General features: G+C 39.1%; 1 protein-coding gene across 3 annotated transcripts in view; it reads right to left on the bottom strand.

The window, feature by feature from the left end:
• The window catches only part of GALNT2 (polypeptide N-acetylgalactosaminyltransferase 2), a 392,856-nt gene that overhangs the window by 254,851 nt on the left and 114,169 nt on the right, over positions 1-23,836 (bottom strand). The window contains exon 1 of one of the 3 annotated variants that reach the window (XM_074223035.1): positions 17,502-17,707. The exons of 1 other annotated variant lie outside the window; for it this stretch is intronic. In XM_074223035.1, coding sequence (XP_074079136.1) covers positions 17,502-17,630 — 129 coding nt within the window. In that variant the 5' untranslated portion in view covers positions 17,631-17,707. Of the gene's footprint in view, positions 1-17,501; positions 17,708-23,836 lie in introns of those variants that run through there. One more of the 3 variants, XM_074223034.1, reaches the window with a different exon arrangement.

Here is a 23,836-nt window from a genome sequence, read left to right as displayed (position 1 = left end):
TAGAAGCAACAGCTGAGATTTAAGCAACCCTGACCATCCCAATATTGCCTTCTGATAGCAAGATTCAAGTGACAAAAAAACCCCAAACAACTACTGTCTAAAACTTCATATATCTGTACCAAAAAATTAATAGGCTATTCTCATTTCTGACAAAGGGCTCATTTCTAAAATATATAGAGAACTGAGTCAAATTCATTAAAAAAAAAGCCATTCCCCAATTGACAAGTGGTCAAAGGATATGCAGAGGCAATTTAACAGATGAGGAAATCAAAGTGATCCATAGTCATATGAAAAATTGCTCTAAATTATTACTGATTAGAGAAATGCAAGTTAAAACATCTCTGAGGTACCACCTCACACCTCTCAGACTGTCCAATATGACCAGAAACGACAATGATCAATGTTGGAAGGTATGTGGGAAATCTGGGATACTAATGCATTGTTGATGGAACTGTGAATTCATCCAGCCTTTCTGGAGAGCAATTTGGAATTATGCCGAAAGGGCGATAAAAATGTGCATACCCTTTCATCCAACAGTACCACTACTGGGTCTATACCTTGAAGAGATCATAAAAAAAAACACTCAAAGCATCACTTGTACAAAAATATTCATAGCATTCTATTTGTGGTGGCAAAGAACTGGAAATTGAGTGAAGGTCCATCAATTGGGTAATGGCTGAACAAACTGTGGTATATTGACATTATGGAACACTATTCTTCTATTAGAAACCAGGAAGGAGGGGAATTCAGAGAAGCCTGGAAAAATTTGCATGAACTCATGTTGAGTGAGATGAGTAGAATCAGAAGAACACTGTACACCCTAACAACAACGTGGGGTTGATGATCAATCTTAATGGACTTACTTGTTCATTTCATCAGCACAACAATTAGAGACAATTTTAGGGTAACTTCAAGGGAGAATACCATCTGTATCCAAAGAAAGAATTGTGGAGTTTCAACAAAGACCAAAGACTATTACCTTTAATTTTAAAAAAAAGTTATCTTGTGTAATTTTGCTCTTTTATTTTTATTTTTTCTTAAGGATATGATTTCTCTCTCAACACATTCAATTTTGAACAATGTATAGCATGGAAACAATGTAAAGACTATCACACTGCCTTACGTGGGAGGTAGGGGAAAGGAAGCAAGATTGGGGGAAAATTGTAAAATTCAAAAAACAGTAAAAAAATTCTTTTATCAAAAATTACTAGGCCATTCTCACAACAGAATATGGTCACAACTGCACGTACCATTGAACTGCAACTCTGCCCAGGGAAACAGAAAATTCCTGCCTCAATTAAGAATCAACACTGTACAAAAGCCAGGGAGATCTTCCCTATATAGGCATTTAAAAAACAAGCAAAAAATCATGAGGCTGATGAACATTCCCACTTTTAGATCCCTGGGACTGTTGGGACAAACCTCTCCAAGCTTTCTACACAGTGGGACTTTCCACAAGACATTTAGCCTCTGGACCCCAGATTTCTATATGTAAAATGAAGAATTCAACAAATGATCTCTAACATCATTTCTAATTAAACCAATGATCTTATGATCAATGAGAAAACTAACTTAGTAGATTATCAAGACCAGTTTGGGGAAAGGGAAGGAGGAGAACCACTGTGTCACCATTTAAGGAAGCCCAATTCTTTAAAAAAGAAAGTTTTGGCTACATGCAGTACAGCAGTAATGTTACATGCTAATTCTAATGTTTCTGGTGGGTTAGAGAGGTAGGAGGAGTTTCATATAAACATTATTTGAAAGAAAAAGAAAAATAACCTCCAAAAACTTAAAACAATGAATTAAGTTGTCCCCTGGCATCCCTGTAGAGCAGTATGGAATTTCTAGATGCACATAGTATCTTAAATTTCACAGAGAAGGGTAGTAGGAGGGTCTCTCCTCCCTCTAGGTTCTTAAATTACATTTAAACTTCAGAGTTGGCATAAGCCCCCTGACAGAAATGTCCTGTCTGACAGTTTTGCATGTCTAAACAAGTCTATTTTGTACTATTTGGGATATTCAAAAAATGTTGCTTTTTATAATTTGCCAACACCAGACCCGATCATTAGACCACCCCATAAATTTAAGATTATATCCTTCACCAGTACCATATTAGCTACCTGCTTGTCAGCACCAGCTGCCTGCATGAAGGTAAAAGGAGATGATCATCAACACCCAATAATCAGTACCTTTCAGGTTGGGAGTTAGATTCTCTGCCAATAAGGGCGAAACCTGCTATTTGAGACTGGTTTATGTTAGAAGAGAATGAGCAGCTCCAATATCTAAACAGCTAAAGCCAGCACTCTCCAATTCCATGTTTCAGGGAAACTATGTCAAAGCACCGAAATTCCGGTACCTGCTTCCTTCAAGGGTCCCCTCTTGCCTCTAGGGTAAAATACAAAGATCTCACTTGATACTTTAGGTCCTACATGTGACATCTGGCTCCAATCTACCTTTACTGGTTTATTTCACATTACTTGTCTTTCCTATACTTTTATATTCCAGTCACATTGACCTAGTTGCTGTTCCTCTCAGACAACACTCCAAACCTTCTTTCTCTCTGCCTTTGCTCAGGTATACAAACAATCAGTTAATAAGCATTTATTAGGCCCCACCTAGGTCCCAAGAACTGTGGGAATACAAAGAAAGACAAAAGATAGTCTCTACTTTCAAAGTGCTCAGTCTAATAGAGAAATCTCCTCCATTAAATCCCCTGGCTTCATTCAAGATTGAGTTGACTTGCTACTTTCTACAGAAAGTCTTCTCTCATCTTCCTAAGTATTACTGCTTTTTCTTTCATCATATATCATGCATTAACCCGTATACAACTTTTTAAATGTAACCTCCAAGAAAGTATAAGCTATCTTTCATTCTATCTTAGTACAGTGCTTTGCATACAGCAGGCATTTAATAGATGCTTCCTGAACTTGCTTGACACATGAGTTAATTTTGTTAAACTGCTTTTTTTTGTTTGTTACAAGGGGTGGTTTGTTGGATATCAAGAGTGAAGGATATTTTCTGAATTCAATATGATATAAAAACAAAAGATGTCAATAAAAATTAAAAATTTTAAAAAAGAAAATCTTTTCAAAAGTACAAACTTGTTGAATTGAATTGATTCCATGTGATCTGAAACAAATTAAAAATCTGTAAATCTGTTACTGACCAAGTCTTAAAATTGGGGAAGAATACTAGCTTTCAATATACCTCAAAAACTCAAAAAGAAAAAGAAATTAGATAATGCTTTAAATGCTTGGAAACAGCTCAGAAATGAGTTGTGCTGACATAAAAATGAAATATTAATAAAGATATTTTTGGAAGACACAATATTAAATATATTTTTCATGACTGCATATATATATCCTATATCAGATTGCTTACCATCTCAGAGAAGACAGAAGAAAGGTAAAGAAGTATACAATTTGGAACTCAAAACTTAAAAAAAATATTAAAACTTTTTTTATTATTTTTTTTTTTGCAAGGCAAATGGGGTTAAGTGGCTTGCCCAAGGCCACACAGCTAGGTAATTATTAAGTGTCTGAGGCCATATTTGAACTCAGGTACTCCTGACTACAGGGCTGGTGCTCTATCCACTGTGCCACCTAGTCACCCCTAAAACTGTTTTTATATGCCATTGGGGGAAAAGAAATTTTTGTAAAAAGAAAATAAACCATATTTGTAGATACTCTCCAAGATTCTCCCGGCTATAAGCTCATTGTAAATATGAAATATCCATAGTAATACCTTATGTAAAACATGCAATACTATATATTTGCCAAGACTCTCCTTTTATTTTCCCAAATCATCCACAATTCAAAACTGATAGCTCAGAACAAACAAAACCTGCTGAGGATGAGTATTAAGCTTGACTGAGAAGTACAAAGCATAAAGCTGAATTGCATACCCTAAAGGAACTTGTCAAAAGAGAAACATGTAACCAAAATAACAAAACATATGCAGTAAACCCCTGTTTAACTACAGAACTTGAGAAATGTAGCCCTCTGGCTGGCTACCTGAAAGCCAGTCAATTTAATACATACATATATATTTACACATATATTTAATACATGCATATTTATTTAATATATTTAATACATATATATTTAATATATTCAATTTAATACATATATATACATATATATTCAATTTGATACATATATACATGCATATATATTCAATTTGATATATATATATAGTGCCTACTATGTGTGTGATATTCCCCCTCCTGTCACCCATTCCTGAAATGCTCCCTCTCCTCACCTGCATCTCCTGATTTCCCAGGCTTCCATCAGGTCCCAGATAAAATCTCAACTTCTACAGGAAGCCTATCCTAATCCCCTTAATACAGAGAGATGACTGTGATTATCTCCCTAGTTTACTGAGTCTGCATCTTTTTTATACATAGTTAGCATGCGATCTCCTGTATTAGACTGTAAGCTCCTTTATATCAGTGACTATCAATTTACTTTTCTCTGTATCCCTAATACTTAGCAAAATGTTTGGCATACAGTAGGTGCTGAATAAATGCTTTCTGACCAACCCTAGGTTAGGCATTAAAGTATACCATTTACATATGTGTCAGATCATACATTATCAATTTTCAAAAAAGTATATCAAATTCAAATTTGATTTCACTTTCAAAAAATTGTATCAAATTTGATACACTTCATAAAGTGTATCAAAAAATGATACACTTGGGCAGCTAGGTGGCGTAGTGGATAAAGCACCGGCCTTGGAGTCAGGAGTACCTGGGTTCAAATCCGGTCTCAGACACTTAATAATTACCTAGCTGTGTGGCTTTGGGCAAGCCACTTAACCCCATTTGCCTTGTAAAAACCTAAAAAAAAAAAAAAATGATACACTTAATTCAAAGACTATACTGACTTTCATCCTTCCTATATTATGCAGAAGGAACAGCATTAAGAAACACCCATCAATCCTATAGACATAGAAGATTTCAGAAACTGAATTTTTTTGTCTTTTTCATCTCTGATGCCTAATACACTGCCTTGTACATAAGAGCCATGGAATAAATGCTTGTTGACGGATTAATCCTTCACCGACCCTATATCAGGGTGCTTCACCTTTTCAGTACCATAGACTTCTGCAACAGTCTAGGAATGCAAAACTCAAAATGTTCAAAATGCAGAAAATATAAAGGAAACCAATCATAGTGAAGTAAAGATTTGATTTTCTTTCCTATTCAAGTCCAACAACCACTTCATGATTTAAGTAGTCCAGATTAAGCCACATCCTAGAAGTTACTCAACTTGACAAAGTCTCTGATATTAATTTGTCTACTTATCTTTCTTCTCTCTTATAAAATTAGAACCTAGAGGGCTTAAAAAGGGTAAGGGTGAAAATGAGAGGAAGTGAAGAAAATAAAACTATTCCAGTTAATAGGATTAGAGACAAATGGAAGTTTAACTGGTTGGGTCTGCTACTTTATTAAGAGACATGAAGTTGGTTGGTTTGAGGTTTTGGTGTTGAAGAAGGGATGTTTGGTGTTTTGGGAAAAGCAACAATAACCCACAGATTAGTCAGAATCAGAAATGACCTAGATAAAAATACAACCAAAGGATTGCAATTAATCAGGTTTTTCTAACATTGAGTTAGGTAGCACAGTGGTAGCGCATATTGGACCTGTGATCCAGAAAACATATTCCTGAGTTCAAATCTGGCCTCATACACTTAGCTGTGTAACCCTGGGTAAATCACTCAACCCTGTTTGCCTCAGTTTCCTCATCTGTGCAATGAGCTGGAAAAAGAAATTGCAAAACAATCTAATCTTTGCCAAGAAAACCCCAAATGTGGCCACCAAGAGTCAAACATGACTGAAAACAAGTTAACAACCACCATTCGTAGATCAGACAGGAGAAGAAGAGACGCAAAGCAAAGCAGAACTGAGTGTACTTCCGACGACTACCTCATCACAAATTGATGTGTAATACAGTGGGGAATCCATTAAGGGTTTTAAGGAGGCATATAAAAGTCCAAGGTCTAGATACAAAAACAAGCAAATGATCTGAATTTCAGGACAGCCTCCATCTGTGTTCAGTTTTTCACTGGACATTTACACACACACACACACACACACACACACACACACACACACACATCAAGAATCATCATAAATCCTGATAACAGACTATCTAATTTATGGGCATCCCCGAGCTTGAGCCTTTAATTTGCATCCTGATCATTAAACCCTAGCAGAGCAGCTTAGCTAAGAAGCATTCTTTAATCGAAAGTGCATGCCACCTGTCTAGAAAAGCATCCTTTCAGAAACATAGTGGCCATTACCCTCACTGGTCTGTGAATCAGCAGAGAAGCTACTCTTAGACACAAAACTCCTAAAATTAGCCTGCACCATCTCTAGCTTTCTTTTCCAGGTAATTGTTGTCAGTTTCTAGCAATAGAGACATACTACATACACATTCAGACACTGTAAATCTATAGCAATGAGCCATCTAATGAGCTACATAAAAAACCCTAATGACTTTTAGGTAACGACTTTTAGAATGCACTCACCCATATTTACAGAAATTCCTTTTATACAGGGAGAAGGAAGAGAATAAGCCTTTATATAAAACACCTACTATCTGCTGGGCACTGTGCTAACTACTTCAAAAAATTATAAATATTATCTCATGCAAGTTTCTTAACAACACTTTGAGGGTTGTTATTATTATTATTATCTCCATTGTACAGTTGAGGAAACTGGAATAGATGATAATTTCTTTGCCCAGGGTCATATAATCAGCTGTGAGTATCTGAGGCCAAATTTGAACTCAGGTCTTCTTGACTACAACTAGGCTTTTCTGCTGTTTCATCTCCCACCAAGTTGACAATAGTATTATTAGAAACTTTATCCTTCCAATTTCACACACCTTATGTATACACACACACACACACACACACACACACACACACACACATATATATCATATATAACATAGACCCCATTCACTGAAGAGAACGTACACTACTAACAATAACACTAACAACACCTAAAGGCTGTTTTGCATAAATCATCCTCCATTTGGGCCCAAGGCCCTTAAATTAGGACAGAAGCCCTCATCAATAAAGTTAAGTGTACAGAGATTAAGAAGATAATTTACAAAAGTACCATAAAAGATATGATAATTTAAAAGCATATATATTAACCCACATTGATACACAGAGGCAGGCCATCCTTAAAATCCAACTGGCAAAATCATAACAGTAGACTATTCTGTCATTAATCAAGTCAATAAGAATTTATTAAGCACCTAGATGATTAAAAAAAAGACAGAAAATAGTCCCTGTTCTCAAAGAACTCGTGGTCTAACAGGATGAGACAATATGCAAACAACATATAGACAGAATAAATTGGAGGTAATCTCTGAGATAATGCACTGAGATTACTAGAAAAGAAGACCTGGAAAGGCACAAAGATTAAGGAAGTCTTTGCAAAAAAGATTTTAATGGAGACTTCAAGAAAATCTGGAAGAGGGGAGGAAGAAATAAGGAGAAGAAATTCCAGAAGTGGAAAAATGCTCAAAGTTGGGATATGGAGTATTGTATCTTCAAGGAACAGCAGAGTCTAGTATCACTAGATCACAGAGAATATAGAAAAGACAAGAAAAGGATGAGGTCAGGTTAGAAAGGGGCTTTAAAACCAGAAGATTTTATATTTGATCTTGTAGATAACAGGGAGAGACCAGAGGTTTACTGAATAGAAGAGAGGGTGTAGTATAAACTAATCTGTAGGATAAATGAGATAACAAATGTGAAATGCTTTGTAAACTTCAAAGTGGTATGTAAATGCTACCTATTATTATTAGTTATCCTTACCCAAAGTACTTACCTGCCAATTTGAGAGTTCAGGAAGAATTTAGGGGTTGGAGTTTTAAACTCCACATATGTACATACAAAAAACAGAGAATCATTTCACAAACTGTGCAAGGGTACCAGAAGATATGGAAGTGAATCTCTTATTTTATGAAGGAAATATGTCGATCAAATATGTCAATCATATGTCATATGAAGGAAATATGACAATCAAAGAATGAACAAAGTCCAAGTATGGACAACATCCTTTAGGAAAGGGGTGAAAAGTAGGGGTGGTAGAGAAAATTGATCTGATTTGTTGGTTGGTTTGCAAGGACCAGAGAATGAATGAAAAAGGAAGAGCCAAGACAAGACTGAATTCTATGACCTACATTTAAAATAAAGTGAACTATGGGGCAAGAGCCTGGTTTCACTGCTTCATTTAGCACAGAGGTAGCATTTTAGACTACCAAATGACTAAAGTAAACATACGGCATATATATTTATGTATATATCAAGGAGAAAGAACCTCCCCCCAAAAAATGTTCCATAACAAAAAGTCAAAATTCCACAACAAAAAATCAAAATGACAGGCATCAGAATTAAACAAGCACTATGTATCAAACAAATCTACTCTGCTTGCATCTAAGATGACATCTGTCCTCAAAGGTCTTCTCAAAGAGTCACTAACATGATGAGGCTGTAGCACCAGAGCCTAGCAGGCAAGGGAAATTTTTCTGTAAAGTCACTAGGAATAGCATTAGGAATATGTGATCCTACTCACACAGCCCTTCAGGAGTCGTGGAAGGTCTTGAAAACTTAGGAAGTATCCCCAAGGTTTAAGAAGACACATGAGGTATTTCCCATACTTCTCTGTTGGTTCTTAGAGAAATAGTAGACAATGGTGAACTGTTACATATGTTGTTAGACGTGAGTACAATAATATTCCATTTCGTTTAACTGTTTTTTCTTCATTACAAGAAAAGATTGATAGTGAGGAAGGGGAAAAAGAGTGAGTTATGATCCTGAAGATTTTAAAGGGGGAAATGACTGATAACCTTAAATTTATAGTTAGTAGTTACCTTAAATTTATATTTAGTTTTTTTTTTGGATTTGAATTATACAATAAAAACTAGTATTTTATCCGGGAAATTTTCAGAGACGGGATTGTGGGCCATGTGACCTGTGAAAACTGAATCCAAGGTCACCCATAACCCTCACAACTATCCTCTTCTCCAAAGAAAATCTACAATCAGAAGACTACTCAAATCAAGATACCACCCTGATAATAATTCAGAAGCTGGTCTTGGACACTAGGACAAAATAATTTCTGAGGAATAAAAAAGTTAAAAGGGTTAGAGGAGAGTTCACTAAGATATTCACTCTCTCTCTCTATCAGACTGCCACAGCAAGTATAACCAAACCATTTCAAACTTCTCAAGGTCTCCTCATTCTTTATTCTTACAAGTTTCCTCAAGGCACCAAGCTTTCAAGACCTCAAAACCATATAAATTTTCTTTAAATTTAAGCCTTATTAGCAGAATTACACATCATTGGTTTGGATTTTTCTCTAGCTGTTGTTTAACACTAAGCTGATAATTCATTGCTTTTCCCTGCCATCCACATTTCAGCAAGCTAAGACACCCAATCAGCATAAAATGGCACAAGTTCCCAATGCCAGTAATACATGACTAAATGATGTAAGAAATGCCAAATATTTCATAAGATGTAAGGAGGAGAAAGTCATCAGCAGAAGAAGGGTAGAACATTTCACAGCTGTGTCTACCTAAAAACAGGGAAATGCAGGGTACTCAAGATAGAAACAGGAAAGAATGTTCCATCAAACAATGGGAGCACCTACTGCTTCCTAAGGTTCAGAATCCTCAGAATTTAGAAGTAGGAATCATTTTTCTTGCCCTATATTGGATAAATGTTATAGTTTTAAAAAAGTAGTTTCCCATATATTCATCTCATTGGATCATCCCAAGAATCCTGTGAAAGCCATACACTATCAAGTACCATTATAGGTCATTTGGTAGATGATTAGCAAATTTGTCATATTGTTTCCTTAAATGATGCTATCATTTTCATCTTATAGATGGGGAAAGGAAACTCAAGTTAAATGACTTTCTGAAAATTTTGTTGTTCAATTGTATCCAACTCTTCATGATCCCACTTGGGGTTTTCTGGGCAAATATACTGGAGTGGTTTGCCATTTCCTTCTCCAGCTCATTATACAGATGAGGAAACTGAGACAAATAGGATTAAATGCTTGCTCAGGTTTACACTGCTAGGAAGTGTCTGAGGCCAGATATGAACTCACAAAGGTAAGTCTTACTGACTCCAGGTCCAATGCTCTAACCACTGTGCAACCTAGCTGCCTAGTATAATCCTAAAGATTACATAGTTAGTCAGTGACAGAGCTGGACATAGATAATTTATAAATGTTCTGACCACAGGATTGTAAAAGCCAGAATAGAACAAATGAATAAATAGAGGGAGAGGGAAGAAACCCATTTACTAAACCCTTATTATGGGTCAGGCAATGTTCTAAGGACCTAAGAAATAATCTTATTCTAATGTTCTGATTTTATATGAGGAACCTAGAGGTCAGAGATGTTAAGTAACTTATCCAAAGTCATAGCACATAACTTGGCCCACACTACCAAAGTAGGGCAGAAGACATAACTGGTTTAAATTTATAGATCCAACGATAAACATTTTCCATATCCAAACCTAAGAATTCCCCAAAAGAAACAACACAATATAAATGATCAAATAATTTTGACAGTCACAGATCAAGTACAAATCTTGTCATTCTAGCTGAGAAAATAGGACACAATGAAACCTTGCTACTTGTTACAGAATGGAATTCTGTGTCAGGTGGATTCATTTTAGACTCCCCCTACCCAGCCAAGAGAAAACTAGTCAAGTCCCACAACAGGGAATCCTACTTCCCATTACCCAACACTAGATTGAGGATCCTAGATGTATCTCAGGAACTCCTCTAACAAATAGCCTAAAGAGTGGGTACTACAACCACAGCTCTGGAGCAGAATTTCCCAACATAGCATTTGTTAACATGTTTTAAAAAAAAAAACATTTTTATAATTAGGTTTCCTTTGTAATCCTGGATATTTTATTTAATGCACTTAAAAACATTACTCTGAGAAGGGTTTTTCACCAGACTGCAAAAGGGGTCCATGGCACACATCAAAGGGGAAAAAAAGTTAAGAACCCTGCTTTAGAAAAAGAAGAAAAAGACTTGAATGGTCTGGAGGCAAGTTTAGTTGTTTTCATGTATAAAGAAGACTGCTGGGCTTTCCCATGCTTGTGACTTCTTCAGCTTCCAAGAATCCTACAGTCATGGCCTCAAAGATAAATCTGTCCACATGTCTTATCTGGCCCAAAGCAGGTTTTACCATGTCTCCCATTAAGCCAACCACAATCTCCTGGCTCACCAGGAAACAGGAAAAAAAAATTTTTTTAAGGTTCCCTGGTTTAGAATTTAAACTTACAACTATCACACACACACACAAAAAATTGCATTCCTCAACTTCTGAGATTCTGGGGGGGAGGATAGCAAGAAGAAGCAGCCTATGTCTTCCCCCTACCACATCACACCCCCCCCCCCAAAAAAAAATCATTATTCTAGTTGCTTCAGTGAAAATTCCTATTATCCTTGAGGGACCTTTGGTTAAGAGAACCTAAGTTTAGGACTTTAGCAACTGGAATAGGGAATTTGAGGGAATTGCTTTTCCCTTCACAAACTCCTCTCCCTCTCTGCTTCCACACCCCATGGCGTGGTATCTGATGGATTCCCAGGAGCTGGTCCCACTCGTGCTGTGCAAAACTTATCTTCTCAATTTTTGCCAGAGGGTCAAGGGAATAGCTCATTATTTGTATGTTGTTTATCACTGACAATCTGCTTTCATTATGTTCAAGCACCCAGAGGCTGGAGCAACAGAACTTTATAAATTGGAAAACTTTATTTTCTTTTATTTTTTTTAAAGTCAAAAAGATTGTGTCATCATTTAACTACATTCCCTGGTTATAAGGTCCCTTTTTCTCTAGTTCTCTTTATCATTATTCCAAATCTCCCTTTTCAAATGGCATCACTTTAAATCTTCTGACTGCAAAGAAAAACTGATTATATATAGCATGTGTTTTCTTTTGCTGCTGACACAGGTTAAAACTATTGGATCAACCTTAAATTAGACACAGATTCAGTGATTATACCACATTACTTTTTTGATAAGACAAGCAAAAACCAAACAATGGATAAAGCAAATGGAGGTAGGACCAGGGACTAAAAAAGTATATAGGGAAAAAGTGGTCTGTTATCTCAATCACAGGACATTGCATATCTGCTGAGACTGTCCAGTTGGTTTCCATGACCCATCCTGAAGAAAAAGGAATTGTTATTCCAACTCTACAACTTCTCTGGTGCAGCCCACTTCTGCTACCATTTGATTTGAACACAGCAAGCCAAAAAAAAAAAAAAAAAAAAAACCTGGGATAACCTATAAAGCATTCAATGCTAAAAAAGTTTCTAGCTTAATTAATCAATTCCATTTAACCCAGGGGGAAAAAAGCAGATGCCTCAAAGTTGATCAAGAAGAGGTAGAATGAAGTTGTTGTGAAGATAGGTGATACTAAAAGCTGGTTTCCACCCCTGACAGCCATATGTCCAAACTGAGAGAGAGACACTGCCAGAGCAAAAGAGAAGTTTACTATAAAACTATCCAAGGGAAATTTCAAATGCCTATTTACTATTTGTACATCATACTATCAATTGTGGTATACATATTCCATTAAGTACATTTTGATCAACCACATAGCCAGCTAATATTGCATATAGCATTATTGTCTCTTGCTAGCAATGGATTACATTTCCTTAAAATTATTCCTGAAGTTACTCCTACATCCAACCCCCTATAAGGGCACTCACTTGTTTAAAAAAAAAAAGGTAAATGAATCATACAAACATGACAGAAATGCTTCAAACAAGTAGATAAAAACCACTATCAGACTCAAGTTCCACCAAATGAAATGGTTTAGTTGATAGATAAGGGGCTTAACTGGTTGATTAATTAATTAAACCACCCTTTTAACTTCTTCTCTAACCATACAGAAAAAGGAAGCTTGATCTCCTGCCTGAAAACAGGGCCTAGGGTAGAAGCATCATTTTGACAAAGTTAAGAATTAGTGGTGTTACCTTGGGGAAGTCAATTATCTGTTGTGTATTCTGTTAATTCCATCAGTTGTAGCTTTACCTCACAAGGATACTAAGAAGATTAATAAGATTCTTATAAGCTGTTCTTTGAGATACTGGGTAAAAGACACTACATAAGTATAGCTCATTCTTTAGGAATTGTAGGCTTCACTCTTGACTAAATAACAACACTTCCCAGAGGCAGCTGCATATCAACATAAAGTTTTAACAAGTCCCCTTCCTCCATTGTTCTTTCCCTTTCCTTTACCCCATCCATTGCCAACATCATAAAAGAGTTGGAAGCCTTCACATAATTAAAATGTTAAAGAATCAGAGATGCATACAAGAAAGGCATCCTTGAAATACAAATCATCAATTTTTTGGAACAGAGCAAAATGAGGGTGAAAATTCCATATAAATGTAAATGAAATGAAATGTAATTTTAAACAATGTCATGCAAAAGTTGATTTGGCTTACACATTCCTACTAAAAAAAAAATAACAGCAACCAAAATACCAACAACCCTGTGTTCTGAAAAAATATCTGTGATAGCTTTCAGCACCTATATTTTAATCTGCAAACCGAGATCAGCTTAGACTCCTAACTTCTGCTAAAGGGGGAATAACTGTTTTGTGATAAGTTATTTAACAGGCAGGGCACACAATGACAATCTCTGGCTAAATAGCTGAGCCAGCAGAAATACAAGTCAGTCTGTATGTCAGACAATTCCAAAAAGGCAGACCACTCCAAGTCCTGTTTTCCCACGATGGTAAACCTCATGTAGTAAAGAAATTGACAAAATATGATTTGTGTGACTGGGAGAGAAAAATCTAGAACCGTTTACACAAATAACATCTTTATGCAATTATCTAAAGTTTGCTTTAACTTTGACTCCATGGTTTGATACTGACCTTTCTTATGCACATTACATGTTTGTCAGAAGAAAAAAAAATTTAATAGATTTAATCATGAAGGTGAATTTGGGAGGGATTTTCCAGTACCATAACTCTACTGAAACAATTCAGGAATAACCGGGACTATACAATTTTTCTACTATATAAGGAAATTCACTACAGCAGGGGATTCTATTCACCCCACCAGAAACAGTCTTAGTTCTTTTACTTTTTATATCAGGGTCCAACACATGAAGTTAATGAGTCTTTTACTGCAATTTCAGAAGCTATTTCATTTACACACCTCTTCCTCTACAGACAATCACTAAACCATTCTGAGGCCTGGGATTAAATTTTATGGTTCGTTGACAAAAAGAATAGAATCCCAAATCACCAACCCATGTATAATTGTTAATTTCCCCCCACTTGTTTCTACATGGTCTCTGTACTTTCCTTCTGCCAGCAGCCCAAAACAAACCTCCTGAATATGTCATCTGGGGCTATACCTCTGAGGTCAACAGGGAAGATCTGTCTGAAACCATCACTTAGTTGAATCTGCCAGTTTGTGCAATCACTGAGGACTAACACAAAGGATCACAATGTCACAAGAAAGCATCAGGTTAACTAATAAAATGGGCAAAATGATGAAAGAAAATATCACTAGTTTTTTACATGGTACTTAGCACTTGACAGGATTCTCTCTTCACCATAAACTTCCAATACTTCAGATCCTTTCCACATGCACATCAGCATTTCCTAAACTGCTTAGGCACAAAATTCCTAGGTATTAAATTATAAATTCCATAAAGGTAGAGATCACAACTTATTTATCTTTATGTCTTTCTCACTCCCTGTCCTAACACCCTGTCCATGGCAGGCATGGTACAAATCCCAGTTTAATAAGTGCAATGAACTGATTGTCACTTATGGATTGCTCACTGCATTTCTGCATAGTGATCAAACAAGAGATAGAAATTTTAAAAAAAAGTTTAATTTAAAAGAGTTTGTACGATTACAGATATGGATTGGATTATAGATTATAGATTCATTATAGATTTGGAAAGAAGTTTGAAGATCCAACTCTTTAACTCAATCCCTTCATTTTACAAATCAAGTGAAAACTAGGTGATTTGCCTAAGATCCAGACTTATTTCAATTAAATACTAAATACTAAACAGCTACCATGTGCAAGGAATTGGGGAAAATAAAATCACAGCCTCTGTCTTCCAGGCATATTCCCAAATCCTGGCAGCTAAGCAGTGGGGCCTGGAGTCAGAAGCCCCAAGTTCAAGTTTAGCCTCAGACTGTCTATTAGATTTTTCACTTAACCTCTATGCCTTCACTTCCTGTATTATATAGTTTCCTATAATAGATGTCTTCACAACTATAAAACAGAAATTAATAACAGTACCTACCTATCTATCCACCATAGTAGTGAGGATTAAATGAATTCACATTTGTAAAGGGCTTACTTAGCACACTGTCTGATTCATAGTAGGTTACTTTTTGTTAAAAAGCTTGTTTCCTCCTTCCTTCCACAAAAATGTTAGAAAACTTAAATGCACAGAGTTCAAATAAGATTGGCTTGAAAAATTGCAGATCATTTTTAGCTGGTGGAAGAGATAAGGGAAAGCAACCCTTTAAAGCTTTTTCATAACAAAATATGAAATCATTTCTCCATGTATAATATTTGGGTTGTCTCTCCCTGTGAAAATGTGAACTCCTTAAGGACAAGGACTATTTTGCTGAACTATTTGTATTCCCAAAGCTTTGCTCTTGGTGCTCTTAATGGCATAATCAACAAGTTTTCATTCACTCATTCATGCACTGTTACTGTTTTTAAATAAACTTTCTTTTACAGAGAGATGAGAACTGAACTGTGAAGCATGTTAATCAGTCTGTAGATGATGAAGTTTTCATTTCATTCCCTGTAGAAGGGGAAAATTGACTTTTCCAAGTGCCCAACAGACAAGACTAGCTACATCTGATAACAGCGTCTACCAGAGAATGAATGAAGGAACCTAAATGGTTACACATTCAAGGGTGAGTTCAAAGGAGGAAGTTCAGGGTCAAAACTTGTCAGTTTCTCATTAGCTCTGTTGGGTTTACAACGAGATGAGCCCACTTGCTACAACTAATCACATAAAGGGAAACCGAGATGCATCGGATGGCGTTCACTCGGCGTTTAACTGAGGGTTTGGCCAGACCCTGAATGTCAGTCAGCATGATGAGAGGTTCTTTGCTTTTGGAAATGAAAGTACCATCTTGAAAAGCTGGGAAATCGTTTTACAAAAAAAAAAAAAAAATCCGTGCCAGTATATAATAATAATGCATTTCCTTTTGCTTCATCTCATTTTGTTTCAACGGGAGGAATGAATTTGGTTCACATTGAAGATAGCATTTCAATACAGATATGAATTTTTAAAAAAAAAAAATCCTGTGCCCGGTCAAATAATGCGTCTAGTTTAGTTTTCATGATTTCTATGTACTAATCGCTTAATCATTTTTTAAAAGGCAAAGCACACAACGGTCCAACACGAGGAAGAGGCCCTGGAAAATTAAGGCGCACGAGGGAACATGTTTCACTTAGCCGTGGGATGAAAGCAAAACCAGTTGTTAAGAAATTGAGAAAGGAGAAAACGTGAACATGACTGGCTCCTAGGGGAAGGACATCCACATGACAAGTTTCTACTCCAGGGGGAATTGGGTTACAGAATAAGTGGTGGTGACCCACTCCCCAAAAGAGACAGAAAAAAAAGTGTAGGTCGTCTTCGTTATTAAAAACTGATGTTCCCCCAGGCGACTGGGAGAAAGAGGGGAAAGAGGAGAGACGGTCTGAGGGGGTAAGGGGAGGAGGAGGAGGAGAGAAGGCAGAGACTGCAACTAGTGTCATGCAGCTCCAAGGACCTCGAAGAAACAAGTTAAACTCTTGTTTCTACCGAATCTGTAACCTTGCAGAGGCAGCAAGCTCTTTCTTCCTCTCCTCCCCACCGCCTTTTGTCTTTTCCCCGGGAAGGTCCCAAGGAGCTGCCGCAGTTGGAGCAGGGAATCCACTTGAATGAAAAGGGGACCGAGCAGAGAGGGGCGGGCGGAGGCAAGCCGCCGCCCCCAGGCCCCGGGGGTCCGCCGTGCCTCCACCTGGCAGCCCCGGTCTCCCGGCGGCTAATTCCAGCAAAGGGGCAATGGCTAGTGGGCGCTCGGGGAGGACCCTCCTGCGGAGTGAAGGGCAGCAGGGAGGGAGGAATGCAGTCTCCGATACTTTCTCTCCGAGGGGATTCGGAGGAAGACTGAATCGGATTGAAAGGCTTCTTCCTCGATTTCCGCCCCGCAGAGCAGCCCGGGGCTGGGGGCCGAGGGGCTGGCGGGCGGACGGAGCAGAAGGAGGTCTTGGGGAAGTGCGAGGAGGGCGGAGCGGGGCAGGACGGACCTGGGGCAAGTCGGGGGGAGTCCCGAGCCCCCCCCCCGAAGCCGGGGGGCGGGGGGGGGGGTCCGAGGAGTCCCGGTTCAAGTCAATTCCCCGGGGGTGGGGGTGGCCCGAGCGCGGGCGCGGGACCGGGGCGCGGGGCTCGCTCTTCACCCACCTTCTTGCCGGCTCCGCCGCTGCTCCCGCCGCCGGCCAGCGCCGCGCCGCCCCCGGAGTACATGTAATAGGCGATGCCCAGCACCCAGAGGAAGGCGAAGCACAGCAGCAGCCGCGATCGCCGCCGCATTCTCCCGAGTCGGCGCGGCGCTCCGGCCGCGGGGCTGCTCCGGGAGTCCTCCCTCCGGCCGGGGAGAAGGAGGAGGACGGGAGCAGGGGAGGGGGCGGAGGGCGGCGGCAGCGGCTCCCGCGGCTCCTCCTCCGGCCGTGGCGGCGCAGGCGGCGGCGGCGGCGGCGGCGGCTCCTCCTGCGGCGGCGGCGGCGGCGCCCGAGCCAGCTCCCCCCGCCCCTCGGGCGTGCGCAGCGGCGCGGCCCTCCGCAGCCCGCCCCGCCCCTCCGCCCCGCCCTCCCAGGCCCGAGGCGGCGGCGGCGGCCGGAGCAGGAAGGAGCGGCCCGCGGCGGCGCCCCGAGGGGTCAGGGAGCAAAGGGCGACCAATCCGCGGCCGCTGCGGGGGCCGGCGGCGGGCGGGAGGAGGGGACTGGAGGTGTCTCCATGGCTGCGGCACGCCGGGCCCGCCGGGGAGGGGAGCGGGGGGAGGAGAGGGCGCCCCCCTGCCACCCCCCGCCCCGCTGCCCGCCCTCTCTGCCTCTCTCCTCCCTCCCTCCTCTCTGTCTCTCCCCTTCTCCCTCCCTTTGCTGACTTCTCCCCCTCTCCACATTTCCCCTCTCCCTGCCTGCTCTCCTCCCTCCTTCCCGCTACTTCTCCTCTTCCTTTCTCTCCCCCTTTGCTGACTTCTCCCCCTCTTCCTCTCTCTACTTCTCTCTCCCTCTCTGCTCTCCTCCCTCCCTCTCTCTACTTCTTTCCCTCTTACTCTCCCCTTCTCTGCGCCCTCCACATTTCTCCTCTCCCTGCCTGCTGCCCTCCCTCCCTCTCGCTACTTCTCCTCTTCTTTCTCTCTCCTCTCCCCCTTCTCCCCCTATCTCCTCCCCTTCTCCTCGTCTCCCTCCCTCTGTCTACTTCAGCTGTAGCGCATACTTTCTTACTCTCCCTTGTGCTCCTCCTCTGCCTCTCTCTCCTCCCCCCTCTCCCTCTCTCCCCTTCTCTCTCTGGACTCTTTTCTTATCCCCTTACACCCCCCCCCCCCCAAGTTCCCGCACGCGCCCTCTCCTTTGCCCGCACACGCCCTCGGCCAGGGTGAACGACAGGCGGTCCCCACCGCACGCGGAACTCCGCCCCGGAGCGATTCTGGAAGTCTGCGCCCTCCTTGTACCCCCGGCCACGGTTTTCCTGGACTTGGGTCACTGTCATCTCTCGGGCGTGCTTTGAGGCTCTCGGAGAGCTTGGCCATTATTAGCCCAGAGTCCTAAATTCTTTTGCTCAACACCCGGCCTGGACGTGACTTCTCCACCATCACTGCTTTTCCCCTGTCTACTCTTCATTTTCAAGGCTTCTTCCTTTGCCCACAATACAAAGTTCCTATTCCCCAGGTGCTATGTTTTTGGTAGAGGTGTTGGCGTTTTGTGGGTTGACACCGAGGAAGTAATTTCTCAGAGTTGATTTTTTAAGGGGCACACATTTTTTTTTAGATTAACATGGAGTTGGGGGGGGGATTCTTTAGATAACTCAAGAGCGATTTTTTTTCCCCAAGAAAATTGGTGGCTAGCAAATTTAACATCTTTCAATAGGTGTGAAACCAGAACCCTGCCTAGGAGAGAGAAGAAACCAGAGTTAAGATTAAAAACAATCAGTATTTGAGACTGTCCTTCAAACCATATCTACTGGGAGTTCAAATTTCCCAAGTTTGAAGGAAAAAGACATTCCATTATTACTTTTGTAGTGTTTTCAAAAGCTTTTTTTTTTTAACAATTCCATGAGACAGTTCAATTATCATCACCATTTTGCAAGTGAGGAAATTGAGTTACAGAAAACTGAAGTAATTTCTCACCAAGATAGTTAATCTCAGATCTAGGACCAGGATCCAGCTCTCCTAATTTCCACTACAATAACTGCCACTCTACCTAGGTTGGCAGCAAGCATAACTTAACAGCTTGAACAAGGTGTTTCTAGCACAGTTAATTTTACCATCCTTTTCCTTTCCTTTTTCCACTTACTCATAAACAACTTGGTGGGTTGTGTAATAAGCTCTCAGTAGGTACTGTTTTACCTGATTATCCTTCATTCAAAATACCTTGCTGAGTAGGATGACTGTCATCTATAAATGTAATATTTTCATCCCAAAGACCTTTAGGACTTTTTTCCTAACAATAGTAGCTTCAACTAACTTCAACTCTTCAAGTACTTTCAAAATGCTAATGAGCTGATTTCAGAGATACCCGTAAGAAATAAAAACTTCTTGGGATGTTAGGGATGACTAAGTGGCAGTGGATAGAGGGTCTAGAGAAAGGAAGTTTGTGAATTCTAATCCATTCTAACATACTTACTAGCATGTGATTCTTGGCAGATCATTTAACCCTATTTGCCTCAGGTTCTCATCTCTAAAGTGAAAAGAAAATGGTAAATCATTCTAGTATCTTTGCCAAGAAAACTTCAAATGGGATGATGAAGAGTCCGACACAACCGAAATGACATACAAAAAAGATGATATTTTTCAATTAACTAGTCAGTCAACATTCCCTAACAAGGAAAACATTGGAGGAGTCAAAGGCAATGTTATAAATATGTGTCTGTATGGGTATGGACAGAGATATGTATGCAATATACATATTTACATATGTGTGTGTGTGTGTATGCCTGTGATTTCATCTGTGGAGGGAGTTCCCTATAAAGAAATTCCTTTTACCAATGCAGATGTGAAACACTTGCAATTTATGGTCATAGAAAGTTACCTAGGGCAATGAACATTTAATTGATTTGCCCAAGATCACATAACTAATATGCATCAAAGACAGAAGTTTTCCTAATTCTGAAAATGGCCCTACACACCCAACACAACACACACATTTCAAATATTTAAACTGTTAAATAATATCAAAAATATTAAAACCATGTTGTTAGAAAGCCAAAGAAAAGCACAATCATAGACTTCTAGTGACATACCACCTATAGGTCAGAAAAATGGGGCAGAATTGATCAAAGTTCATCAGTCCTTTCAAAGTGACCTTATAAATGAAGTAAATAGGTAGATGGTGGGAAGAGAATTGCAGCCCCACTCCCCATTCTGACAACCTCAAATAAGCTGAACTCACAAAATGTTGGATCAGCTCTGAAACTGAAGCTAGCAACAATCCACACACAATGGATGGGATTATTAAATCTTCTGCTGGAACTTTCCCATAAATAAACCAGCCTTCATTGCCATTTGGAAATTGTTCTTTGATAGGATTAAGGTTCCAGGAAATAACTATCCTAAAATGCAATTAGTGTAAAAGAAACTATAATCTGAGAAAAATAATATAAGAGTATGTTGTCATGGCAAATGAAAAGAAAAAAGATGGATCATTCTTGAAGAGTCTGGAAAACTTGGTTTGTCAAACAAAAAGAAAAAGGAGGTTGGATTATGTGATGTCTCAAGTTCCTTCCAACTCTCCAGTTCCTATGATTTAAAAGAGCATGAGAGTGTAAAGAGCACTGAATCCATGTGGAGTCACCAGACCTAAGTTAAAGTTCTGATTCTACCACAATCTGTGAGATCCTGGGCAAAACATGTGACTTCTTCATTTCCCAGTTGATAAATGATCAAAGGATAGGGAAAGGCAATTCTCAGTCAAAGAAATCAAAAATAATCATATGAAAAATTGCTCTAAATCATTATTGATTAGAGAATTGCAAATAAAAGTATCCCTGAGGTACTACTTCATACCTCTTAGAATAATCAATATGACTAGAAAGGATGTGGGAAAACTGGGACACTACTGTATTGTTGGTAGAGGGGTGAACTGATCCAACCATTCTGGAAAGCAATTTAGAATTATGCCCAAAGGGCATACTTTAATCTGGCAATACCACTCTTGGGTCTGTATCCTGAAGAGATCATGAAAAGGGGTAAAAATCCCACATGTACAAAAATATTCATAGCAGTTCTTTTTTGTAATGGCAAAGAAGTGGAAATTGAGGGGATACCCATCACTTGGGGAATGCTGAACCAATTGTGGTATATGTATGTGATGGAACCCTATTGTTCTATAAGAGATCATGAGGGACAGGATTTCAGAAAAATCTAGAAAGACTTGCATGAATTGATGCTGAGTGAAATGAGCAGAACCAGACAAATATCACATACACTAACAACAATATAGAATGATGATCAACCATGATGGACTTGTTCATTTCAGCAGCACAATAATCAAAGACAATTTTAAGAGACTTGTGATAGAAAATGTCATTCATATCCAGAGAAGGAACTTGGAGTTTAAGTGAAGACCAAAGTTTATTATCTTCATTTTTTAAAGATTTGTCTTATGTTTTATGTATTATATAATTTTGTCATTTCTTAACATTTTCTTGCTTCTGTTTGGATCTGATTCTTCCCTCACAACATGTTCTATTTTGATCTATGTTTAGTATGATTACAAATGTAAACCCTATATCAGATTGCTCTCTATTGGGTTCAGGGGAAAGGGAAAGGAGGGAGGGAGAAAAATTGTAAAACAAAGTCTAGGGGGAAAGGGGTTAAAAACTACCATTGTATAAAGTTGGAAGAATAAATGAAATATTTCTTAAAAAAATATGACTTCTCAGGGTGGCTAGGTGACACAGTGGATAGAGCACCTGAGTCAGGAGTCCCTGAGTTCAAATCTGGCCACAGACACTTAATAATTACCTAGCTGTGTGGCCTTGGGCAAGCCATTTAACCCCATTGCCTTGCAAAAAAAAAAAAATATGACTTCTCTGGGAATCAGGTTTCTAAACTATAAAATTAAGAGTTTGGAGTAGGTGTTCTCTAAGATACCTTCCAACTTTAAAGCTATAGTCCCATCAAAAGAAAAATGAAGATTAAAAATTTGTCAATATCTCCCCATCACTCTATACATGAGAGGATGCATTGATTCTAGATGACTACATTATTCAGATAGAAATACCCACTAGGGGCAGCTAGGTGGCACGGTGGATAAAGCACCGGCCCTGGAGTCAGGAGTACCTGGGTTCAAATCCTGTCTCAGACACTTAATAATTACCTAGCTGTGTGGCCTTGGGCAAGCCACTTAACCCCATTTGCCTTGCAAAAAAAAAAAAAACTAAGGAAAAAAAAGCAATATCCCCTAGAGAATCTTATGATGCTGTAAGAAAATAAGAATTTCCAAGAATCATGGTTAATATGAACTGATACAGAGTGAAGTTAGCACAACCAAAATAGTTTATATTAGGACAATGAAGCTATTAAACAACTTTGAAAAACTTAGGAACCCTGATCAAAACTATGACCAGCTATATCTTCCAGCAGGTCTATGATAAGGCACGTAACCCAATTCCTGACAGACTGGTAATATATACAAAGTTGCAAAAAAATGAAGTTTTGGACATGATCACTTTGCAGAATATTTTTGCTTGACTTTGCTTATTTATTAAAAAGCATCCTTCTGGGGGCGGCTAGGTGGCGTAACCCCATTTGCCTTACAAAAAAAAACTAAAAAGCATCCTTCCTTCTTTCCTTCCTTCTATTTTTCTTCCCTCTCTTCTTCCCTTGTATCTTCCCTCTCTCCCTCCTTCCTTTCTTCCATTCTTTCTTTCTTAGTACTTTTTTCCTTCCCTCCTTCTTCTTTCCTTTCTTTTCATTAACCTTTAGAAGAAGAAGGTCAGGAATGAGAAAAGCTTAGCAATGGTTATTTTTTACATTTAAAACTGCCAAAAAGAGAACAAAAGGAAGTTCAAAAGGAAGTACAATCAAGATATCTTTGAAATAAAATCAGCATTAATTTATTATTTGTTTTTAAAAATAAGCAGAGTAAAATAAATATTCACAGTTTCATTTCTAGTGAATCCTCTTTGGATTCTGTATGTGATATGCACTTTTTGGAAACACCCCCACATGTATTGGTCCTCTTCAAGAACAAAGGATGAATAAATAGCTCCTTTTTGGAGGTTTAAGTTCAGATTTTTAAAATATTTAATATAATAAAACAAAGTATAATTAATGTTGTTGTTGTTGTTCAGTCATTTTAGTCTTGTCTGAGTATTCATGAACTCATCTGGGGTTTTCCTGGCAAAAAATATCCTGAATTGGTTTGCCATTCCCTTCTCCATCTCCTTTTACAGATAAACTGAAGTAAAAATGACTAAGTGACCTGCCCAGTCATACAACTGGAAAGTATCTAAGGTTTGATTTGAACTCAGATTCTCCTGACACCAGGTCCAGAGTTCTATCCTGCAATTGTTCA

Source organism: Macrotis lagotis, chromosome 2 (assembly GCF_037893015.1).
Source record: "Macrotis lagotis isolate mMagLag1 chromosome 2, bilby.v1.9.chrom.fasta, whole genome shotgun sequence".
Taxonomy (NCBI): domain Eukaryota; kingdom Metazoa; phylum Chordata; class Mammalia; order Peramelemorphia; family Peramelidae; genus Macrotis; species Macrotis lagotis.
The sequence above is the reverse complement of the archived record's forward strand: the minus strand, read 5'-3'. Positions and strand labels throughout refer to the sequence as shown.